Raw genomic sequence first — 24965 nt, forward strand, 5'->3', positions numbered from 1 at the left:
TGCATTAACAGGAAGTTGGATTGGAGCAGGCAGCTGGGACTTGAACTCCAACATGGGATACTGGTGGTAGCAGCTTAATCTGCTGCACTTCAAATTAGCCCAAGAGTGGGATATTTTATTCAGTGTGCCAATGTTGAAGACTGAATGGGGAGCTGGGGGACGTTCCTTGACAGCTCAGATAGTGAGAACACAGTGATGTGGGAAATCTGGCCTACATGGTGAACATGCTGGCACATAGAATGTGAGAATGTTCAAATTATTATTCTGAGATCCAACTGGGCAGTCCTCTTTACAAACAGAAATGAGTCCCTTAGAGAGATTCATCTGCTGCTTAACTACTCTCAGGGGTGGAACACTTACTACTCTGTGAGGCTGCCCTTTCCTCCAAAAATCAGCTCAGAGGCCTGAAATCCTTTTTTCAAATTAGGTCCAGATTTTCCATTATTTTTATACCACTGTTCCTTTTCTCTTCATCACAAAACAGTCCACAAAGTATAAGCAACTTGATATGTGTTGTCCCCTGATTCTCACTTCCCCAGGCATCCCCAAATGCATCCCCCCAGTCCCTTGGATGCATTGCTCCAAAGACGGCAGAAGATGGTCATCATTTCCACTTGGCAGTTGATAAAAATGAGTCTCAGAAAGTTGAATTGACCACCCAATATCATGCCAAAAATAAGGAAAGAGTTTTGGTGAGCAGTGTTGATCCGGTCAGCCAATTCCATTTCTCAGGAAACTTCATTAAAAGGACATTAATGTCAACTTCAGGTTATCAACCTGACAGTCTTTTCAATTTGCCATATGCCAAACTTTCAAGAATTTCTTTTGATGGCAAACAGAAAAAAAGAAATTCTAGAACCCACTAACTGGCCATTACTGATAATTAACAAGTCTTTTATGCCTCATATAACTACATAAAAGGGTTTTAAATTAGACAATTATGAGGTGAAGAATAAAAGCTTTTTTCAGCCACAAGACTATTACATGGAGTATGAAAAGATGGAAGAAAGAAATCACAAAACATTTTTCTCATGGAAGTGACTTTAGTCAGGCTAAGGTTGAGATCTGTGTCATTGAAACAGTTCACTGGGGTGGTTCAGTCTCAACCAAGGTCAGTGTCACACAGCATAATAGGGTGTGAAATAAGCACTTCACTAGCCTGGGACTGTAGACATTGGTAGAAGTTAATCAGCTGGAGTGCTGCTGAGTGGGAATAGGATGTCTCAAATCTTAGAAGGATTCACTGATTTATTAGTAAAATGCTTTCATTTCCCAGCTACTTGTTTAAATCCCAAGAAGTCTTGAAGACTTGACTCAAGTCCCTCCTTTCTAAAGCTTCCTTGTCCCTCCAGCTCCAGCCTGTTCCTCCAGCTCAACATTTCGGCGTTTATGCTGTTGACTTTCTAAGACCCTGACAAAAACAAAACAAAATCGGAGATTTGCTTTTGGGCAAAGTTGCCAGCTGCCTTGGCCAGGAAAGAAGATCTGGGCTATATTTTCAAGAGTGAGTGGGATTAACCCTTAACTTGAATTAGAGATTGCAGAAAAAGATGGAGGGGAGAACAGCATGGTCCTAAGAGAAATTCAGCTCAAAATAAGGAGACTTTGCAAGTTTAAATTAAAGCAAGCAGACAATTGCATCCAAAGTTATTACACTAGACAGCTAAAAGAGAAGGGTTCATTACTACCTTGTGTTGAGGGGCCAAGAAGGATGAAAACTGGCACAAGAATGAGTAAATATCTGGAAGTGATATAAAGCTTTGGAATCTGCTTTCTGTCTGTACCTGGCTTGCAGGTGACTAAAACTTGTTGTTACACTAGGATGTGTGAGACTCTTAAGAAACACAATCACTTAAATTCTGGTGTTCTGGAACTCCAACATCTCCCAGTATATCAACTTTGTCATGCCAGTACGAGTGTCTCAATCAATGATCAGTGATAATGAACTTCTGACAGAGGTTCTAGGACACAGGTGTAGAGAGGGAGATTGTCAGTTTCAAGGTTTATGAGAATTCCCAGGGACACATGGGTTTTGTTCAGGGCGAAAGGATTCACCATCAAAATTTCAAACATCTTGAAAATACCAAGAAGAGTTACTTTAGAGATAATGATAATTAAATGAGATTCCTAGCTTCTAAGAGCTCATGGAAACCTAAGAGAAAGACAGAAAAATAGCCCCCATTTACTGAACTCACTTTGTAGGAAACTGTGTGTGGATTCAGATTTAAATTTATTTAGTCCTTACATGAAAGCACTAGGGCAGATATTATTATCAACTCCAATTTACAGATTAAGAAACTGAGACTTCAACTAACTAAAGTGCCCAAAGTCAGAAAACTGGGAACTAATGAATGTGGGAATCAAATTCAATGTGTTTTGATCCCAGAGGCTACGCTTTTAACCACTGGGAAATACCACCCCTTGATGAGTTCAGTAGAAATACATTAAAAAAGAAAATTTCACTAATGATCCAAAAACACAAAGTAGGAAAAATAACATTTCCATTGGCTCCTGAATGCAAAACTAAGAAAAGTTTCAGCAAGAATATCAGAGTGGGTTAGGATGCTGGACAAAGTCTGGCAAGAGAAAGGGAAACATCTACAAACCATGTTGCTGAGGCTGATTCCAGGTGTGAAGGTCAGGGAACTGGAAGGCCATGTTAGCCAATGGCTCATCCAATAGCATGGTGAAATCCCCCCAGATGGTGGCCAAAAGCAGGAAAGGCAACAGCAAATTAATCAGTGGGATAAGTGAAGATGGTATATTTTAGGTTTTCAAGACACTTGATGGTCATAATTCAGTAGCGTTTTATACTCAGACTGCAGTAGACTGACTGCATAATTGGCTACAGTCCCCCTCACTTCTCCCTGTGTGCATGCTGCTTTTGCAATAAGCCTTTGCAGTAATTCTCACCAATGGATAGTCTCTTCCTCAGGTCCTGTACCCAAGCCTAATGAATGTGGCAGCACTGAGAAGCCTCTAAAGGCTTTGGGTATGTCCATGTCTGCTCTGGGGAACAGGCTACCACATCACTCAGCAGTCAGCCAATCCTAAACATGTCAGCCTTGTGCATGCAGTGGGGCACAGCTGTAAACCTGATCTGCAGTTGACCAAAGACTGTTTGATTGAGGAGCTCAAAGACAAGAAGCCATCAGAAGAGCTATGTAGCTGATCTATAGATTAGTGAGCCACCATCAATAGGGGTGCTTTAAGTCAGTGAGTTTGGGGGTGGATTATTTCGCATCAGTGGCACATGTGCATAATGATTACTGTGCACACGCATGTACGTGCACATATGCACACACACACACACACCACTTTCTCCAACAAGCCTCAAATCTCACAAACTGAAATTTCTTAGGTATTGCATGAAAAAAATTTCCAGTTAACAAATAGAGAAGAATTTAGCTTATTTAATATGCATTCATACTATATGAATATTATATATTCATGCATATGAGCATACTTGAACACATTTGTGAGAAACAGAATTAAAAATTCAAGTTTATTTTGGTGCAAAAATTAAAATCTATGCACATTTTTTATGATACACATTTTCTACACATTGCAATTTTTGCACTGAATTTTTGTAGGATAGGAAAAATGTTTCAATCCGAAATAAATTCAGACACTTAATTCTGTTTTCCATGAAGTTTGAAAATTTTTAAGAGTGACAGAGGGAGAGAGTGAAAAAGAGAAGGAACACAGAACACATTCCCATCCTTTGGTTCATTCCCCAAATGCCTACAATATCTGAAGCTGAGTCAGGCTAAAGCCAGTAGCAAAGAACTCAATCCAGGTCTAACATATGGTTGACAAGACTTCAGGACTTGTTGGCTTTCATTGCTGTCTCCCAGAGTTTGCATTAGCAGGAAGGTGAGTTCAGGAGTAGAAACAAGATTCTCCAGTGTTGGATGTTGGCAACCTGTCTGTAGGCTAAATATCAGCTCCTCCATGCACAGGTTAGAAGTATCCTCACAGTCACAGTACATGCTAACATACTAGAAGAGCTGAAAGTCTTGAAGGATGAATTTTTCATTCTACCTGTGAACATCACATTGGTATAACATTCCTTGAAACACAGGTTTTAAGGCAGATGTTATGTTTTACAGAAGCATTTTCTTTATTTGTCCAGATCCAGATATAAGGTAGATGCTACTATGTTTTCACAGATGATCACATAGAGGATCAGAGGGGATCCAGCAAGTGGCCATGGTGACAGCCATGCCCAAATATAAAGATTGGGCCACATCTTTTAGTTTGACGACTGACTTTCCCAAAGACAACCCCAAGAGGTGAGTCTCTCATCTGATTTTGTGCAGACCTGGACTCAAGCAGGAAGCAGCAAGGTCAAAGCCAGAACAGCAGGTGCCTTTTATAGGAACTTCTGAATGTTCCTCAGTTTGCTTCACATGCACTCATTGGGTTATGTATGGCTAATTGTTTTTTCCTTCTGGGTAAGGGGGAGGTGGTGAAAGCAAACAAGATCATGGCAGATTTTTAGAGTACAGAAAAACCATAAGGGAATATGGTCTCATTAGAAAGGCAAGCCCACAAATGGAAGCCTAACGAACAGAGGGCAGGAAGATCCCAGAGCCGGTAAGGATGAGCGAGTGAGATATATTTCCCAACACTCACTATTTTCTCAGCCCCTCTTGGAGATGAAAGTACTGAGGCTCAGTATTAAGAGAACTCATAAAAAAAAGCCTACAGATAGTTTTGAGAGAGCTCAACTGCATTCACATGTCTACACTCTAACCTCAGCTCTTTATTCCCTGCCTTAGACTTTTAGAGATGTTGAAAAACAGCTCAAGGCAAAGTCATCATCAGACCAGCTCCAGGACTGAGTGGAAACAAGAGGAAGGTAATATTCTGGAATGAAGAACCAAATAAACAAATAAATAGAACGTCTCCTTAAAATAACGTACCAGAGATTCTCACAAATCCTTTCTACAGGGTAGAACAACGCATGTATTTAGCAAGTGTTTCTTAGGCAATGGTGATGTTCCTGTTTTCTACGTGCCAGGCTGTGGATTTGCCTCTGGTAACACAAGGACCACAGGAAACTCATGGAGGTTGGCGATGGAGATGTGTTACTAAATGTGGAGTGACAGTGTATGGGGGCATATAAGAAGCAGTATTCTGACTCTGCAAAGGAACAATTCCTTAGAATGCAAAGTGGGAAGTGAAGTTGGAACAATGGGGGAGGGGGATGCAGTTGGGGAGGGTTAGACCAGAAGCAGGTAGATTCGTACCAGAAGTGTGCTGGTTGGCCATGTTGGCCAAATGGAGGTCTCTGGGTGGCTTGCCCTGTAGGACAGCACTAGGATCCTGAAATTGTTTTCCCCTAGACCTGTTAAGTATAGAGGTGATGTGACTGGGATGGGGAATATATTTACTTAAACCAAGACACAGTATTTCAAAATCAATCCCTTTGTACAACTGGGTATAGCTTTGAAATACATTAGAGTTAGGGGAGAGAGATATTAGAGTGGCTGGAGAAATGGATACTGATGTGTAAGAAGCTTCCCTAGGAGAAAGAAGGAAGGGCAGGGTAGGATAAGAATACGTCAGAAAGACTTCCAGCTTACAGGATATAGGATCTCCAACCTGTAGAAGACATTGAAAACTCACCTACCCATTTACTGTTTGAATCTCCCAGGTCACTTGTTGAGAAGAGGCCTTCACATCACAGCTTGCACAGTGCCAGCAATGGGGAGCTCACTTCTTTGATGCCACTTGTCTCAGTCTTGAAGGGCCCCGACCGTCAGGAAGGTCACCCTCACTTCCAACTTGGCTTTCCTATGGTGCCACGCATGGGGCTCAAAGAGACCCAGAACTGAGCCAACATTCTCTGGCATACAGCAACCCCTTGGGTCCCATCTCCATATTCATTCCATGTGCCTCATGGAATAAGACTTCAAATTCTTTCACCGATCTTACCTGGACACATGCAGGAGTGCCTTTATATCTCTCATAGTGTGGCATCCAGGTCTTCTAACAGTTTTTCTGGTGCTATCATTTTAGCTTCACAACAGCTCTGCTAGGGCAAGAGCTTAATGGTCTGCCCTTTTCAAAGTCTTAACTCTTTTCATAAGCTATTGGAATGAGTGTTGACTGTGACTCCACACTCTAGTTCTCATAAACATGTGGTGGCAAACCCACCTGCACCGCTGCTGAAGGACCTCCACTGGCTCCTGGCGCTACCTAGATTATATGCATTTGCTTTCTGCATCCCAATCTGAGGTCCTAAATGCAAGTTCTGGAACTCACAGTGGCTTAGGAACTACAGAGCTGGGTCTTTTCGCTTTTTGGGATTTTTTGTTTGTTTGTTTGTTTGTTTGTTTTGTTTTCTTCCCTCAGCTTCCCAGAAGCCCTACAGCTCATGAGGTCCATGTACATGAGATTTTGTCCTCAGTGCAGTTCGCAAGCTCTGTAAGCCTCCTCTGCACAGTCTCATCAACAATGCTCAACCTTTGACTAATGCCTTATGTACCCAAATGCCCTGGCTGGAGTCCTTCTTCTGTCTTCTCATTGAAACTCTCAATTACCGTCAAACTGGAAAGGCAGCTTTCCTGCCAGGTAGGCTGAAGCCCAGCCAGGATAGGACTTCCGATAGTAACATCTGAGACCCTGAGTTCATCAACAGAGTGGTCTGCACAAGCCACCTACCTCACTGTCATGCATGGGGCCAACCTTTCATCCTGTCTGGTCCACCTTCCCAGGCACTGTTTTGTTTGCCTTAGGTGCTATACAGCCACAGAAAGCAGTCCCCAACCATCCAGACTGTGACACTCGTTGCAGAAGCCAGTTCCTTTCCACCATGTCAGGGTGAATCTAGATGACGGAAGCCCAGTAGCAGAGAGGAGTACTTACACTTACAGGTTGACTTTTTGGCACATCATAAACACCTTCCTTCTTTTGGCTGGTTGGAACCTATGGAAAAAAATTCAACACAGTAAAAACCTTTGCATTCCACTTTCCAAGAAGAAGGCTTTTAAACTCCAGCTCCCATGTGGCAAAGTGTATGTGAGAATGGTCTCTGAGACCAGATGAAGGGGGCAACTCCAAGGCAGTGCTGTGACTGTGTATATATCAGGCCAAGGTCCTGCCCTTAGGAAGATGGCTAGGAGAAGAGTGGGCACCTACCTAATGTCTGCAGGGTGTCTCTGCCTGTGGGCTGCTCCATGGAATCACACAATAGGAAACTGCAGAGACCTCAGGGATCATGTTATGGAAGCATCATGACTTCACTACAGGTAAATCCAGAGCCACAGAGGTGCTTTGGTTTGCTCAAAATGATTAGAAACAGTTTTTAGTTGAGCTTACATTTCTCAGTGCTCAGACTGACATCCAGGTTATTTAAATTATATTATGAGCTTCCCTAATCAAAACACTATCCCGCTGAAAATTTTTTTTGGGAGGATGTGCTGTGGGCAGAGGCCACACAAACATTCCAAAATCAACAAACAAACAAAAAGACAAAATCAAAACCCCAAACAAACAAGCAAAAAACAAATGAACCTGTTAGCATTTTTTCCTCTAAACATTTTGAATAAGGGATAGTTGACCCAATATAACAGATCACAATGCTGTAGTACCAAATGCAGCTTCTGTTGGGATCACAAACAAACCATCTGATGATTACTGAATGTGTTCACTCCACAAAATGGCTTGTATATGAGCCAGAAGATCAGTACTTCTATCATTTATCAGTACTTTCTTTCCTTCCCTCATTCATTCAGTTGGTCTTTCTGAGGGGCACACAACATCTTCTGAGCATCCCTACCATAAACAGCCTCTAGCAGCTCTGCTGCTGGCTCTGGCTATGGGAGGGAATTCAGTGAGAAAGCTAATCTTAGCTGAGTAAAGCTATCACAGGTATCCAAGTGCTGGAATACACAGGGGTGATAATACATCATCCATATGTCACAGATGTTCGCAGGTGACATATTTCACAGTGCTAACGAGAGTATGTTCACTACTTTCCTAATGAGTCAACCTGGGCGATGTGCAGCCACACGCCAGATTGAAAGTGCTCAGTGGCTGCTCCTTCCCCAGAAGCTTAACTCACACCTCCAGCACAGGACCAGTCAGCTGTGTTCATCTTCCCACTGAACCTGGACCCAGAGCTTCTGAAGAGCATACGAAGAGCTTCACACCTACGAGGTGTTCAGGGAAGGCCTGGTGGCTTTCAATACACCACTGAAGAATGCACAGGACAGCAAACCAGGAGAAAACACTGGAGCTCCTATTTTCAGTTCCTCTGTTTTTTTCACCATTTGTTATCTTAAGATTCCCCCCTGAGAGCCCTCAGATGTTGGTATTATCATTTCTATTTTAAAGGGCAGAAAGTGAAGCCCAGAGGAGTTTGAATCATTCCCAAGACTTTTAAAAGGATGCTGTTCAAACCCAGCTCTTTTTGGTTCCCATGTAAGTGAGATAGGATGGGCTGGGCACAGTGCATATGCCAGTTACTTTTCTGGACATTTGTATTTTTACACAGATTCTCCATTGATCCTTAGAAACGGGCTATCATGTCAGGGTTTCTGTTCTTTCAGTGATGTGAAAGAGGAGGCCTGGTGAGAGCCCCATAGCCGCTGAGCAGGCAAACCCAGGGCTGGAGCTTGGGCTGCTTGCCATTTGATGGTTAAGCTACACAGACAGCTACTCTGCATGGATGAAGTATTTTGTTTGTTTGTTGGTTGGTCCGCATATCCTATATTCCCAGTAGCTCATGTGCGTTCTTGCAGAAACATGAGTGAACATGGCTGTATGCTTTCAGGGCTGTTCTTACAAATCCTAGTTTGCAGGTAGCCCATGAAGAAACGCCCTTTTTCTGCTCCTGATGACTGGGCTCCAGTGAAGAGGAATCCTCTCAGAGGACATCTACAGAGTCCTTGTTAACGAGGGCCAATAAATTAGCAGTGCTCACTTTTGTTTTTACTAGCTCACCCTTTAGTGAGCAAAATGAACAGCGTTCTGTTCCCCGTAATTCACTGCTCACTACGGGCACTTAGCACAGTTGAACCGCGGCTGCCTCTCAATTATCTCTGCAAATGGAGGAGAAGCGGTGCGAGGGATAAACCCAAACTGTGCATAATTGAAAAAGCTTTTCCACTTGGCTCTCCTGTGGGTGAGAGATCAATCTGCCTGTTTGTCCTTTAAGATTTATCTCAGCCAGGACAACTTCTTCAATGTCCAGCTCTCTCAGCCTCACTAAGAGCCCTCCCCTGAACTCCTGTCACTTCCACCATAGCCTTTTCTTAAAAATGCTGCCAGATACCCAAGGACCTATGAAATGTCAAGCCAGGTGTCTTTTCTGGGAGAGTGATGGGAAGGGGAAAAGGAGGGATGTGAATATTGTTTTAACAAAGCTCCTTGTCTTGCGTGCAGGGAAGGTCAGCAATCAGCTTCTCCAGGAGCATAAAATGCACATTATCTTTCCCAGGGAGTCATCCCACTGCACTGTAACTCCTCCTGGGCCTGCGAGCCCAGCCAGGGTGGGCAAGATAATGTGTTGTTCTTGCTTGTAAATAATTAAGCCAAGACAGACTTCGTCATGAACCATTCATCACATGGATGCCCAGGTGTGGGACCCTGGCTCTCATATCTGCAAAAATGGTTCATCTATCTACACAGACCATCCACTCTGCACAGTGGCGTTCAGAGAACCAGATTTCAGATGGAAAGGAACCAGAAAACTGTTTCCCAAACTTGGCTCTGCCACACGCTGGGTGACTTGGATGGGTCACTTTGCTCACTGACCCCGGTTTCCCCATGTGCTTGTCTTGAGCATCTAAGAGGTTGTCAATAACCCCCTGAAGGTGGGGGTCCCTGCCATAATCATTGTGACATCTCTAGGTGCTTGGCACACTCTAGATACTCCATGCATGTGAAAAGTTTTTGGATAAATTAGTAAATACATACTAAATTGCTTTATAAAAACTCTACAGGAAAAGTGCAGTGCACACACAAGACGACACATTACTGGATAGTATGAAGTGCTTGAAGGACATGCTGGGCGACCGAGACCAGAGAGTCAGCATTTTAGAAGGATGAGATCTGACGAATGCTGAATGACTAACAATGATGTCTGAGTAAATGAACTAGGAAAAGGCCCACTTGACAAATTGAGAATTTGCTTACATAGGATGCTTGTTAACAGTTTAGAATCTAATTTGGTCTCAGAGCCTCTGACCTCTGGGGATTTGACTTTATTAGGTTTAAAAGTTTTGTCAGGAGCCTGATGCCATGGCATAATAAATGAAGCCTCTAATTGTGGTGCCAGCTTCCCATATGGACACCAAGTCCTGGTTGCTTCATTTCTGATCCTCTGCTAATGACCTAGGAAAGCAGCAGGACATGGCCCAAGTTCTTGGGCCCCTGTGGGTGACCTGGAAGAAGCTCCTGGCTTTAGCCTGGCTTAACTCCAGTCTTTATGGTCATTTGGAGAATGAACCAGTGGATGGCAACTTTCTCCTCTCTCTCTGTATCTCTGCCTTACAAATTAAATAAACAAATTTAAAATAGATAAATAAATAAAACAGTCATCACAGTAGCTATTCTTCCTGATTCAGGGTTCACAGAACAGTGAAAATTAAGAGAAACATGAAAATGCTTTGTACAATGAGGTTTGGCAGTGTTTTAAAAAATCACTTTTCCTGAGCCATGCAAAGGTACGGGCAAGTGTCACTACCAACACAGGTGGGAAGCATCGTCCAAGAGTGGTTGTACTGTATCCTGGGCCTCTAAGAGCTTACTACGGCTGGACATGAATAGGAGTAAGAAGTAAAGTTGCAGCTTCCTACCCAGATCCTGGTATTCAGCTTCAATTTCTGCATGTCTGACAGCACCTGCTAGGATGGACAGGATGAGCGTGTACATCAGAGTTAGTGATGACAAGGGGGTTGTTGCAGACCATCCTCATGTGATCTCACCATCTTTGCATCTTTTTTAGGGGCAGGTAATATATTGTTCCCATTTTAGAGTCCAAAAAACTGAGGCTCTAAATCAGGCGGATGACACAGAGACTACACAGAGCCTGCAGAAATGTCAGAAACAGGGCTTCTGACTTAGTAAAATAACTCCTAGACACTTGCAGACTGTTTTAATGAAAAAAAAGAGAGAGAAGAAGAATGAGGCTCCTAATAGCAACTGTTTAAAAGCTCAGCCTTATCCTTAGGCGTAGGAGCTTATCTCTTATTAAGCAAATTGAACCCCAGCAGACTGGCCCTGTAGGAAAGGAACATGACCAGAGAGCTTTCCAATAGAAGGTGATAAAATATTCATTCACTTAAATGGTCCTTTCCTGTTAATGATGGACAGATGGGAAGATCTGGAGGTCAGCGCTGCTAAAACAAGTGTGATTTTTAGATAGGGACAGAGCGGGCTGCAGAATCTAATTGGGGAACTCAGAGGGACACAAGGCAGAGGGAGCTACTTGCCTTCACAGTGTCCCTGTAAAATGGGACTCAAATACCCACTTTATCTGTGACAATTGAATGATCCAGAAAATATGTTCAGTTCATTTTTTCTTTAGAGAGAAGGTGTATAAACTTTAGTTGTACTTTTTTTTTTAGTTACTAGCCTCAATAATGTTTTCAAAATGTAGGTTTAAATATGTACTTTATTTTCAGTAGTGGAGATAAACTTTTTTTAAAAGTTTGGTGAGAACATTTTTAAGACTTTTTCATTTTTATTTAAAAGGAAGAGTTACAGAAAGAAAAGGAGAGGCTTAGAGAGAGAAATAGTCTACCTGCTGGTTCATTTCCCCAATGGTGGTAATGGTTGTAGCCAGTCTAAAGCCAGGAGCCAGGAGCTTCCTCTGGGTCTCTCATGAGGGTTCAGAGCCCCAATGACTTAAGCTATCCTCCACTGCTTTCCCAGACCACAGCCAAGGAGCTGGATGGGAAGCGGAACAGCCAGGTCATGAGCCAGCATACATATGGGATGCTGGCTCCACAGGCAGAAAATTAGCCTACTAAACCATGGCACCAGCTCCAGGTGAACACATTCTTTTTAGAAATAAAGAACCCTACTGTGTGTTAGATAACAACTCTCCACTTTATTACATTTCTAAGAAAAAAATATTTTTTGCTTCTGCTTAGAATATTCAAGATACATTGAAAATTTAGACGTTGCATCCAACTGATCCTTAAACATTGCAATGGCAAGGCAGTTGAAAACTACTAATGAACGGTAGGGAACTGAAGGGAAACCAAATCACCAAAGCCTGGAAATGACCAATCCCCCTCCCACCTATATTATTCATCAGCCCAGCCCATGCATTGATGCATTCAAGGAAGTGGTGTAATGGGAAGAGAGGCAAGCAACTGTATACCTGATAAATGTTTTCTTCTGTTTCGGAATCACGGATTGGCTCATGTCCAGCCTCAAACACAATGTACTATTACAGAAACAGCCAGAGAGGAAAAGTCAGAGGTGAAGAAGAAAGAAGGGGGAAAAAAGTATTTGGGATTCAAGAAACAAAATACAGTGAGCATTCAAAGCAACCTACATTAAAGCAAACGTGTTAAAGGTATCACTAGATTTCTAAAATACAATGTTTTTTGCACCTTCCTGTATTATCCAGAAAAAAAAAATCTACTGAAGTTTGCTATGCAATCTAGCAGCAAGGGCTGCCCTCGTGCCTCTGGACTACCTGGAGAGGCAGGCTCTCCGTTCAGCAGGGCTCTTAATTATGTCTGAGCATTCTGGCACTGATGCGGAGGGTGCTGGGAATTCCACACCTGGCCACCTGTGGGTCACAACTGAGTGTCCTCTCTTTGCTCCCCATGGCTCAAAGTCCAAAAGAAACCTGAAACCTGGAAGAGATTCAAGGCCCCATGCTCTTTCATCCCTTATGTAAGCAATGCCCAAGTCTTCTAAAAGGACAATGAACTTCATTCTTTCTGAGCCAGCTAGACAGGGGCCCAATTTTGTATCATCAGCAAACTGCTGACCTTTAGCATTTGAATGCAAGGACACTACAAGAGATGCATCTTTGACTTTAGTTTGCATAGAAGCTGGTTCAAATGATAGTTCTCCCAGTTGAAATGATCTCTGTGACTTAGCATCTACCACAGCAGCACCAGCTTTCTCTGTGAAAGTATGCATTTACACATAGCATATGGGGCACACACAGACAGCATCTATGTATCTAGAAATACAAGGTTGAGGTTTTCTCATGAGTTCAGGACTTCAGGCTGGTTTTGGTTTCTCCTCCCTTTCCACCTTTTTCCTTGCACAGATCACATCCATAAACCCAAGAGAGGTCATCTCTCTGCCCATCCCTATCTTGCAGACCACACCAAGTCTAAAGACAGCTACAGGCAGAGAAGCTTCTGGAATTACTCTTGCCCTCTGTCCAACAGCCCCCTGTTAAGGACCAGGTAACCCAGGGGGCATCAGCACTAGGGTCAGAGAGACTTGTCGTAGCTTGTGAAACACTCACAATCCATTCTTTGGGCTTGTGCCCAAATGTCACCAAAATGTCAGGCCCGGTCTCTAGTTCTTAATGCAGATAGGCCCCTTCATTATTCACACACTCTCTAATGAACTCAGAATATTCAAGAGATGCTTGAACACATTCAACTCTGGCTCAAACTTTTACAGACTGTGCAGGGGGCTGAGGAAGGGGCCAGAACGGGGGAGGCGCCTCTTCCGATCCCATGCTCCGGGTCTGGGCCAAACTTCTTAGTATTTATGGAAATTCACTCCTGGAGGTGCTGCCAGCCCTCACACTCACAAACAACCTTGGCCCCTCTCCAGCTTCTGCAGTCACTGAAAGCTTCCCTTTTAAAACCCCGACTCATTTCAGAAATTACCTGGTACACAGGATCTTCAACATCCTCTTCCAAAATGGTCTATTGCAGGGTGAGGGAAGCGAGGGTGCAAAGCAGAAGATACAAAGGGAGAGATGTGAGACGTTTGGAAATTATAGGACAGTAAAGCAAGTGGCACTGGAAGAAGGGGCTGGTGGGTCATTATGACACGTGACACACAGCAAAAGCCCAAGGCCCGTGGCCACCTCCCTTCTCCTCTTGTGACAGCAGCTCACACAGCCGTGCTTCTTTAGTCCTCTGCCAGCATTGACATCTTCCTCTGGATTAAAGATTTCACTTTCTCTAGCATAGCTAGAGTTTTAGAAAATAAGGGATCACTTCTAACAGCTTGCTTTGGGTACCTGTCATTTACACGAAACCTTTCATCTTTGTTTATTTCTGCTTGGTAGCAGCAGGCATAGGGCTGACTATCGGTTTTCACATCTGTTTATTTTAAAATGGATCGCTTCCTAAATTCACAGGAATACCTGGTACACGGCTTGTTCACACTGCTTATCCTTTTGTGCCTTTTTTTCCAATTCTTCTCTTTGCTTCAATTCGTAAATGAGCTGAAAGAGATCTCTCAAGTCCAGAATCACAGGTTCAGCCTGCAAGAAAGGGGGGTGAAGCTCGTTACGAAGGGAATGGAGCTGAGCTGCAGTCGCCAAGTTTTGTTGTTTTGTGGCTGCAACCAGCAGCCCTTCCTTTTTCTATTAAACTGAAAGCATTCCGTTCTTAATTAATTCTACCTTGTTTATATTGGTTTAGCAAATTGCATCTGGCTAAAGTTCATTTCTTCAACTAATTATATTTGCAAATTCATAATAATCATAGACATAAAAGACATTGCTTTTACTTATTAGTGATTAGAAATACAATAAAATTAGGGCTGGCCTTACGCAAAACAGCTATTTGTTTTCTCTTATTTTCTTTTTAAATGAGACTATGAGCACAAGGAAACTTACTTATATACTATGCCTTCATCCAGCTTAATCAGAAAGGAAAATAATCAGTCATTAGAAAATATCCATTAAGAAAGAAAAAAAACAAAACTTTGACTGGGCTGGGCATGCTTCCTGCTGCGAGGCTGCTGCTTCTAGCAGGGGACCTGAGCTGCTGCTGGCGGGGAACGGCTAGGTGTGCAGGTCTCTGAGGGGAACAGATCCACAGTCCCGTTCTTCAGCATGGCTAGCAGAGACTCACAAATGCCCGAGATGTGATACTCACCGCTTGGGCAGTTTTGATGGCCACAAATCTGTGATTTCCTTCCTTCCCACACACATATCCAAAGGCCCGGTGATCTGTGATGTCCTTTGCAATGTAGGAGATTTCATGCACAGCATGATGATGCTGAAGAGCCTGTGGGAGACCAAAGGAAGAGCATGTTTTTGGGGACCTTCCCTTTGAGCTGTTGATCAATAGGAGACGTGTTTCAGTGATGTGTGAACAGGCCTGGAGGGTTTTGGAAAAGCCATTTGGCCCAGATGGAAAGGAAGAGCTATGCCTGCCCTTGAGATGTACAGGCTTCCCTCCATGCTTTCGATGTTGTGACCACAGAGACAAAAAGATTGTTCATCACTGAGGCAGCATCTGTGCTGGCAGCTGCCTTTAGTTTGCAGTGTGAGATTACAGGTGAGTGCCTGCTCCATCCTTCACTGTGACCCAGCCCACTCCAACCTTCGGCTGACAGTGAACATACATGTGCACCAAGAGCTTCTGCACACTGGGGCAGACCACATACACTGTGCAAGTCCAGCAGTGTGGATGGATCTGCACAGTAATGACACCTTTCCCAGAGTTGGTGCTAGGATGTGTTGAAGAACCAACAGCTTCCTGGGATCACCATTTGGGGCAGACGTGAGGTTGCTCACATCCTTGAGGCTTTTGGGGTCAGCCCCTTTGTCACATCCAATTTTTCCCTTCTTTTGTACACTTGCCCAAATCTTGTTTCTTTTTCTATGGTTATTTGAAACAGAATTACTTGTGTGACACTTTCACCTTCGAGGGTTGTTTTTCTTTTTCTTTCTTTCTTTCTTTTTTTTAGCAGGGACGATGCCTTCCCTTCATGTGTTTCTATACATTTATAGTCTCTGGCTTGGCTATTTACTAATCTCTAACAATTCTCAAAGGCTTAACACCCGGGCCAGTTTGCATGCTGACCTCTGGACATCATGCCTGAAGGAGGATTTAACTTCCCGGTTACCCTATTCTCTCAAGCAGCAGTAAGATAATTCTACAGCGTAATGGGTTTGAGACCCTCCTTCCCCCCAAAAGTTGGTGAATTAAGGACGTGTTTGTTAGTAAAATAATCAGGATCCACTTACGTTTGTTTGATTAAAAGGACAGAATCAGCTAACAGAGGAAAACTGCTCCAGGACCGCAGTAGCTTTTTCACAGTGTTAATGATGCAAACATTGCTAAGATTTCTATTCCCTCACCCTGAGGGTATTGATTGATAGGCTTCTGTGTGCCAGGATGTTGGGCACAAAGGGGAAGTTGGAGACAAAGACACTCTTTTCTTTCTCTCCTTTGACTGAAAGCATTTCTCTTTCTGCATCATTTACAGAATGTTATCCATGTCTCCTATTAAATCAAAGTTTGACGACAGTACCGTATTGATTATCAAGGGGAATATTGCTCTAAAATTAAACTGCGATTAGAAGACTTCCTGGTGGAATTAGATTTGGAGATGATTGTGCAATGGTAAAATATCACCTACCATGCTAGACAGCAGATGGAGATGTTTTAATTTATCTAGGAATCCTCATTAAGTGTTTTAAAATCAAAACATTTTTAATGCCTGATGGTACTTAATGTTGCCTTGCAAAGTGTAGCTGTGTATGTGTGAGTGAAGTGCTTAAAGATACTGTAACATTATCTTTTCCCATAGTTAATTTTATGACACGTTAAAAAGGATTTCTCTTGAAAGTGTCTCATTCATTTGGAAGCTAACAGTCAGTAGGCGGATATGCCTCTTCTTTCTCCAATCTTAACCATGCAGACATTCGAATTTTGCTAATCCCACAGTTGTATTATCACATTCATTTCAGCAACTCAGAGCATCATGCAAATACTTGCTCAGTGAGCCTCAAAATTGCCCATGTCTTCAAGAAGATTTTATCAGCACACAGACAGCTGGAGCTAGAAGCAACCTAAAGTACTACATAGCTCGACTTTGAGTCCATTCATGAAGGTACTAGGGGTAGAAATTGCACTGGCAGGACCAGCATTAAACCCAGGACCTGGTCTTTCCACTCAGGAGGACAAAGCATCGAAAATAGGAAACACAATTATGAGGTTCATGGTCTCCCTAACCCAAGCTTCCTAGTTCAACAACAAAATGATAATCACCTGACCAGCTAGGATGAGGCAGGCAAGATGGGGAGTCCTGGCCAAGGACGGGGAACTGAGGCTCTTCTGGATTTGGCAGGTATATGAGATTAGGGGGTCACAGATCAGAAGGGTTACAGTAAATGCTAGCTACAGTTTACTTTAGCAAACTTCCAGGTCATGAAATCTTGACTTTTTCTTTGGGTGACATCTGCTGAGTAGCTAGGGCAAGAAAGGTGAGGAGAGCTCATGGACGGAGCAGTTTCTCTCAGGAGTTCTTGTGACATCATGGATAGTTCTGGAGGTATAGGGAGAGCTCCAAAGAATGCCAGAATGGAGGCAGGGCGAACTATTTCATTTTGCAATAGTTATTGTTTTGGAAAAAAATCACAGTTTAGCTATTCAAGTACTATGAAAAATCCAAGTAGGTGCTTTGCATTAGAAATGGAGCCTTCAGATGGGCCTGGCACAATAGCCTAGTAGCTAAAGTCCTGTCCTTACATGTAGTAAGATATGGGTGCCAGTCTGTGTCCTGGCTGCTCCACTTCTATTCCAGTTCCCTGCTTGTGGCCTGCAAAAGCAATAGAGGATGGTCCAAGCAGCTTTGGGACCCTGCACCCAGGTGGGAAACCTGGAAGAAGCTCCTTGCTCCTGGCTTCAGATTGGCTCAGCTCTGGCTACTGCAACCACTTTCTCTCTGTCTCTCTCTGTAAATCTGACTTTCCAATATAAATAAATCAATTCTTTTTAAAGGAAGCCTTCAGAAACACCCTCCAATTGCCACAACTTCTTTGGGATCTATGCTGTGAAGTTCACCATGTCTGCTTTGGATTTTGTATCTGACCAACTCTGTGCCATTGCTCATGTGTTTTTCTCTTCTGAGTGCCTTCTTCCTACTCGGCCTTGTATTTCATCAACTCACATAACTGCATCACACCCAGGCCTCAAGCTCCCATAGTTCCAACATCTTACTCAAGCAAGGGACCTTCCCTGGTTCCTGTAATCCCTTGGTAACAATTCTTAACATCCTTATAGGATGCTGTGTACTCCTTCATTCTGTTTACACTTGTACATTCATCCAGTTTTTCATACCTGTGTACTTACTAAGTGGTTAATACATTTTATGTCTTGCACCATTTGCTATATCTCTGACAACAGTTAAAATAAAAATAGTCCATTCCTCAAAGAGCTCTCAGTTTCATAAGTAGGTATGTAAAGAAACTGGCCACTGCAATATAGGTAAAATTATATAGTTTGTCTAATGGCTTCTGAGCAATACTGGGGAAGGGCATCAGGCGGAAGTTGACTAAGTAGATAACCCTGGAATAAGTGTGGAAGGATGAACAGGAAGGCAACAGACAGTGATTTTCTGAAGCACATGGTGTACAAGGGTATCTACATCTTAAGAGTAGGACATTTTTGTTCATTTTTCCTCTACCAGAAGGCAGAAATGAAAGAAGGAGCAAGGGAACAAGAGAGAGAAGAAGGGGGGAAGGGTAGAAGTGTGGCTGGAAGTTTGGGAACATAGAAAGGTGGAAGGAAGAACGGAAGGAGAATGGGAGAGAGGAAGCGAGGAAAAGACCAACTAATCTTCAGATGTGTGCTTCCAAGTCTTGTACTCAAAAACACTGTTCACTGAATGAGTGCATCAGGTTAATTTGCAACATTTCATATAGGATTCATTTTGTGAACAGAGGGTTTCTTCCTTGCTCATCATTAAATCTTTATTTTTGCTTTTCCATGAGCCATTTACCAATGTTTAAATGAAGTATCAAATTGTTTGGAGGGTTACTGTCTGACAGAATAAATTACAGAGAAGACTTAATTTGTAGTATGGTTCAATACAGCCAATTAAATACAGTATGGATTAGGAAGTCATCTGCTGCAGACTTTACCATTAGCTTTCTTTTTTTAGGAATAAATCCTGCCCTATTTAGCCTTCATATTAGTACTGTGTGTGCATGTGTGCCTAAGAGTCCCTGCTTTCCCAAGGCAGAGCTATTCACAGGCAAGATACCCACCAGGATTCCAGTGAGTTAACAACAAAACACAAAGGCAGATACCCAGATAGGGATAAAAATAGATACACGCAGAATACATCACTTCACACGGGGAGCAATTATAGTGTTAAAACCTCACAAGACAAAGGGGGACTCAGGCTCATTATCAAGGCCTTTCTCTTCTCCAGCATATTTTTGGATGCATTTGTTGCACTGCATTGCCAACAAGGATGGGAGGTAACCTCTGTATCAGCCTCCAGGCACCCCATCATCAAATGCTAAATGGAATAGGTCAGAGGAAATTGTTCCCTGGGCTGGTAAGCTTCAGTCTTTTAGAAGACTTTGTTAAGGACAAGATCAGGTTTCCAAATAACCTAATTTCTAGCTGAGGAGGCAGTGTGGGAACAGTGGATGCTGGAGACAGATAGGATGCCAGCAAAATACAGGCGCTATCAAATGGGTAGACTCGGGCATAACACTCTCACTTTCTGAAACTTCCTTTTTTCTTCTTGCATAATAGAAAAACATAATATAGAACCCAGATTTTGTTGGAAATATTATATTGATTCATATGAAATACACCATAAAGCAATGACATTTTTATTCACCCAGAAAGAGGAAAAAAAACCTACACTAAAATCATTTCCCTACCCACTTATCTGAAGTTTTGTTTTTCTAAGGTTTCAGTTGTTCATGATTAACCATGGTCTGAAATAGTAAATGGAATATTTCAGAAATAACCACCAAATCGGGAATAAAGTTGCACAGCACTCTAAGTAGCATGATAGCATCTCATATTCGCTTGCCATATCTCACTCATGAAATGAGTCCTTCTTCCTCCATCCTGTGTGTCCACGTATCTGCCCACCTGCCATGAAGCAGCCATCTCAGTTATCAGATCTACTGTTATGTTATCACAGTGCTTGTGTTCCAGTGAACTCTTACTTAGGAACAGCCCCCAAGTGGAAGCCTCAAAGCATTTCCTTTAAAGGACAAGGTAAGGGTGCAAGACGTCATGAAGAGTGATAAAATCATGCTGAGGTTCTCAGAGTCTGAGGAACACTAAGTTATCTTGGCGGACAAATCTTATTCACGTAACGATGGTATCTAGATATAATGATTCTGTTTTATTTTTCTGTTCCTATATTGTCACTAAACTTCTCCTGTGCACACTTTATTTTTTAAAAGGAGAAGAAGAAAATGGTCGGGGGAGAGTAGGGAAAAGGGCTGAGAAGAGAAGAAGAGAAAGAGAGGCAGGAAGATAGAGGCAAAGAGCTCCCTCCCACTCATTTACTCCCCAAACGACAATAGCAGAATTGGGTCAGTGTCAAGGCTGGGATCTGGGAGCTGAATCCACATCTCTCATGTGCATAGCAGGACCATAGTTCTTTGTGTCACTATAGCTGCCACCCAGGGACTGTCAGGAAGAAGCTTGGGTTCAGGAGCCAAAAGTGGCAATCAAAACCATGTACTCTGATGTGGAATGCAGGGTCCTAATTTGCTACGTTAAATGCCCACTCCATGTGCTTCTATAAATTAATCTGTATCTTGGGTACATTCGTATTGGAAAAAAGTAGAACATAGTCTGTGTAGAGTGTGGTGCTACCTGCATATACGGGGGAGAGGTCTTGAATGGAATACCTCTGGATGACAGGGAACAATTACAACTTGTATTGATCAATCTGGGAGCCACTGGCTTTCGGCATGGGTCACCATCATCATTACAGTATTTCATTCTTAGTGCTGGTTAGGATTACTGTTAGTATATCTACATTGATTAGAATAATCTAAGGCAAATAAAAGGGTTGGTAAGAATTGGCCCTTGTATTTTTAGTTTTTAGTTGATCAAAACATGAATTTGTTGTAATTTTTTTGGAGGGCTGGCTAGCCTAATTTCAAGGCTGAAGGAATAATACAGAAATACTTAATCTGACCTCTCTGATTTCTTTGTCAAGGTTTTATTATTTGGAAATACTGAACCACATAGGCAGAGTCTTACATACAAGATATTTCTTGCAGCGCTGCTCAATGGAGAAAAAGCATATATGTCCAAAATGGTGAGTATCAGATGACTGGGTGGAAAAGTGAATTTTGTTATAAGATGAAGCAGTCTTCAGTACTAAAAGAAGTCATCTTACAGAAATATGCATTTTAATATGCAAATACATTTGGAACAACTTAGTAAATGAGAAAACGTGTACCACAAATAGTACATTCAATATGATCTTGTTTTCTAAAGGAAGCTAGGCATATCCGCATACTATATGGTTCTCTTTAAAGCGTTGGAATTACTAGTGATTTAAAAAAGTACTTTATACTTATTTATATGCTAGTTCTGCTACCATAATTTTTATGTATAAAGGAAAATGAGATGCTTTTTTTCTTTCACATTTGAATTTTTAAAAAGATTTATTTATTTGAAAGACAAAGTTACAGACAGGGAGGGAGAGAAGGAGGTAGAGGGAAGAGAAAGAGAGTGGGAGAAAGAGAGAGAGGTCTTCCATTCTCTCCAAATGGTTACAGCAACCGAGGCTGAGTTGGACTGAAGCCTGGAGCCAGCAGCCTGGAGCCAGAGTCTTCTACATGAAGGCAGGGGTCCAACTGCTTGGCCCCTGTTTATTTTCATGCACATGAGCAGGGAGCTAGATAGGAAGTGGAACAGCCAGCCCTCAAACCAGCAACATATGGGATGCTGGCCCTTCACGCGGTGCCTTAACACCTGTGGCCACAATGCCAGTCTCTCATATTTTAAATTAATGAGCACACCATCATCTATCCCTTTGTACCACCCATGCTTGAGCCCATTTCATCTCCCATAACCAAGTCTTGTTAATGGCACCTCAGAAATGTCTTTCATCTTGTCCATGAGACCCCATCTCCCTGACCAGGCAGTGTCAGTTTCTGCCTGGCTTAAGGCAGCAGTCTCACACCTCTCCACTGATATCTGCTCCCATAGTTATACTACCCAGCAAAGAGTAAGGAAAAAACAATGCTGCCTAACTTGATCAAGGATGGCTATCACTTAAACCCCAGCAAAGGTTTCCAAATGTGTTTGAGATACAGAAAAAAAAATCCTACCAGGAATCCTCCTGGGATCTGGCCCATTCTTCAGAGCATTTGGCTACAGTCCCTCTTGCTTCTCACCACATGGCTGCTCTTCAGTCCCGGACATGCACTACACTCCCACATCAGGTCTCTGCATGCTGTTCCATCTTCCTGGAACACTCAGCTCCTTCCACGCACACCTCAGCACAGAGACCTCTCCTCAAATGCATCCTTGACTTTCCAGCAGAGACCAAGGTCTCCTGCTCCTCCTGCTCTCAGCTTCCTTGATTACCCCAGGGAGCAGTTCCTCATTTTGACTGATCAGGGTCTGTCTTCACCTCCAGTAGATCCAGGGAAGGCCATAACATTTTCTTGTCCTCATCTTTGTTTCCTGAGCACCAAGCACAGAGCCTGACACACAGTAAGGATTCAGTACACACACCCATACATAAAAAAATAATGTGCAATTTGCCAATATAGTGACAGAATTTTATGGCTTTAAGTATTTCACACTGCTGTGCAATATTCACCACTGCCCATGTCCAGAAATCTGTCACCTTCCTAAAGTGACACTTGATACCATGAACTAACTCCTCAGTGCCCTCACTTAGCCACCTTCGTTCAACTTTCTGTCAGTATGACTTTTTTTGTTTTTTACTTACTTAAAATTTTTCTAAAAACAATTTATTGGACGCACTGGTATGAAGTCTCAATGGCTAACTGCTCATCTTTCAAGTGCCGGGATCCCATATGGGCGCCACTTCATGTCCCAGATGCTCCACTTCCCATCAAGCTCCCTGTTTATGCCCTGGGAGAGCAGCAGAGGATGGATCAAAGCCTTGGGACCCTGTACCCACGAGGGAGACTAGAAAGAAGCTCCTGGCTCCTGAGCTTTACATCAGCTCAGCCCTGACTGTTATGACTGTTATAGCCACTTGGGGAGTGAATCAGAAGATGAAAGATCTTTCTGTCTCTCCTCTCTGTAAGTCTGATCTGCCTTTCCAATGAAAAATAAATTTTAAAAAAAACCCTTTATTTATTTGAATGTACAAATACAGAAAGACAAGACATGGAGATCTTCCATCCATTATTCCCTAAATGCCTGCAACAGTCAGGGCTCAGTCAGACTGAAGCCAGGAGCCTAAAACTCAGTCCAGATCTCTAACAAGGGTGAAAGGACCCAAGTGCTTGAGGCATCACCTGATGTTTCCCAGTGTGCACATAATCAGGATTCTAGATGGGAAGTAGAGCAACAGCATGAACCCAAGTGCATTGATATGAGATGTGGGCATCCCAACTTGGGCCTTTTCTTGGACCAATCAGCAGCCACAGTACACAGTGAATACATGTTGGACAAAAGTTAGATAAATGAATCTGTCTATAGGATCCTGGGTCCAATGCAATCTCTGAGCCTTCTGTAAGCTTCTAAAGCTTGGTATTTGTTTCTCTCTCTCTCAGCTTTCATTTCCTGCAGTTAGAACAGGCAAATGGGATTCAGTAAATATTCATGTCCTCTCAACATCTCTCTTATTACTTCCTTTCTGAGTTTTATAACAAGACAATGGCTTCATGACACAGCTTCATCTTAGCTGTTCTCTAAGCATATGTTATCAACATACCAATCTGGAGAGATGCAAATACAGTCCTTGCCTAAAAATAGGAAGATGAGCTAGTTAACTTGTTAAGATTCTCCTGGACTTGGGAGTGGGATTTCGATGTGTCTCAGGCAAAGTGGAGACAGGTGTACTCAATCAGTCAGCAATCAGCTAAGTGACAACAAAGCCGATTTCTGTTCTGAAGAAGTTTAAAAAAAAAGTACCGAAGTCAAAGGCAACTTGCTTCAAGGTTACTTTCTGTGTGTGTCCTAGGCCTAGTGTGATCACCTAGTGGATAAAATCCTTGCCTTGCATGCACTGGGATCCCATATGGGCACGAGAACGTGTCCCTGCTTGTGGCCTGGGAAAGCAATCGAGGATGGCCCAAAGCCTTGAGACCCTGCACCCACATGGGTGACCCGGAAGAAACTCTTGGCTTCAGATCAGCTCAGTTCTAGCCTTTGTGGCAAATTGGGGAGTGAAATAGCAGACAGAAGGTCTTTCTCTCTTTCTCCCCTTCTCTCTGTAAATCTGACCTTCCAATAAAAACAAATAAATCTTAAAAAAGAAAAAAAGCTCGGTGCTCTGGCCAAGAATGTGGCTGCATCAGAACTGTATTTGATCATGGGTTGATGTGGCTGCCCTCTATCATTCAGCTCTCATTCATTTCCCAACACCCTTAGCTACTAGTGTAAATGAGGCCCTCCAGAGACACAAGATGCCGTCTTGCTCTCTGAAGCCACTGAACCATGTACTTATGTTGAAGAGAAGGGTTCAAGCTTTTGTTAAATGCTAAGATTAACTTCTACATTGCATCGTGCTATCACCATTTCTGAGACGGAAGCATCTGAATGCTTGCATGGCTTTGGCAATGAGAAAGTCACCTCATCTTATTAAACCTCAGGCTCATCACCTGTAAGATGGAAATGGTCTCTTTTCAGACCATGTTACATGTCTAGCAATGTACTTGGTGGACAGTTTTCTCTTAACACTTTAGAATTTTTCCTCAGGAAACAGAGTTCCAATTGTCAATTGTATTATATCAGAGTATTTCTAAAAGTTTATAGGAAATGGAATTAGATAAATTTACATTGATGAAAAAGTTTTGAAATCCATGCATATGAATATAGTGTTCAGGCACCAAGCATAATTGCCCCAGGTAAGGTCTT

General features: G+C 42.7%; 1 protein-coding gene across 9 annotated transcripts in view; it reads right to left on the reverse strand.

Moving 5' to 3' along the window:
* Positions 1 to 24965, reverse strand: part of DAB1 (DAB adaptor protein 1) — a 409353-nt gene that overhangs the window by 54813 nt on the left and 329575 nt on the right. For 4 of the 9 annotated variants that reach the window (XM_058656380.1, XM_058656373.1, XM_058656366.1 and 1 more), the window contains exons 5-9: positions 15054 to 15185; positions 14315 to 14434; positions 13830 to 13868; positions 12344 to 12409; positions 6877 to 6936 (exon numbers count right to left, since the gene is read on the reverse strand). In XM_058656380.1, coding sequence (XP_058512363.1) covers positions 6877 to 6936; positions 12344 to 12409; positions 13830 to 13868; positions 14315 to 14434; positions 15054 to 15185 — 417 coding nt within the window. The remainder of the gene's footprint in view (positions 1 to 6876; positions 6937 to 12343; positions 12410 to 13829; positions 13869 to 14314; positions 14435 to 15053; positions 15186 to 24965) is intronic. The other 5 variants (XM_058656404.1, XM_058656398.1, XM_058656396.1 and 2 more) reach the window with 2 other exon arrangements.

This window comes from Ochotona princeps, chromosome 2, assembly GCF_030435755.1.
Source record: "Ochotona princeps isolate mOchPri1 chromosome 2, mOchPri1.hap1, whole genome shotgun sequence".
Taxonomy (NCBI): Eukaryota; Metazoa; Chordata; class Mammalia; order Lagomorpha; family Ochotonidae; genus Ochotona; species Ochotona princeps.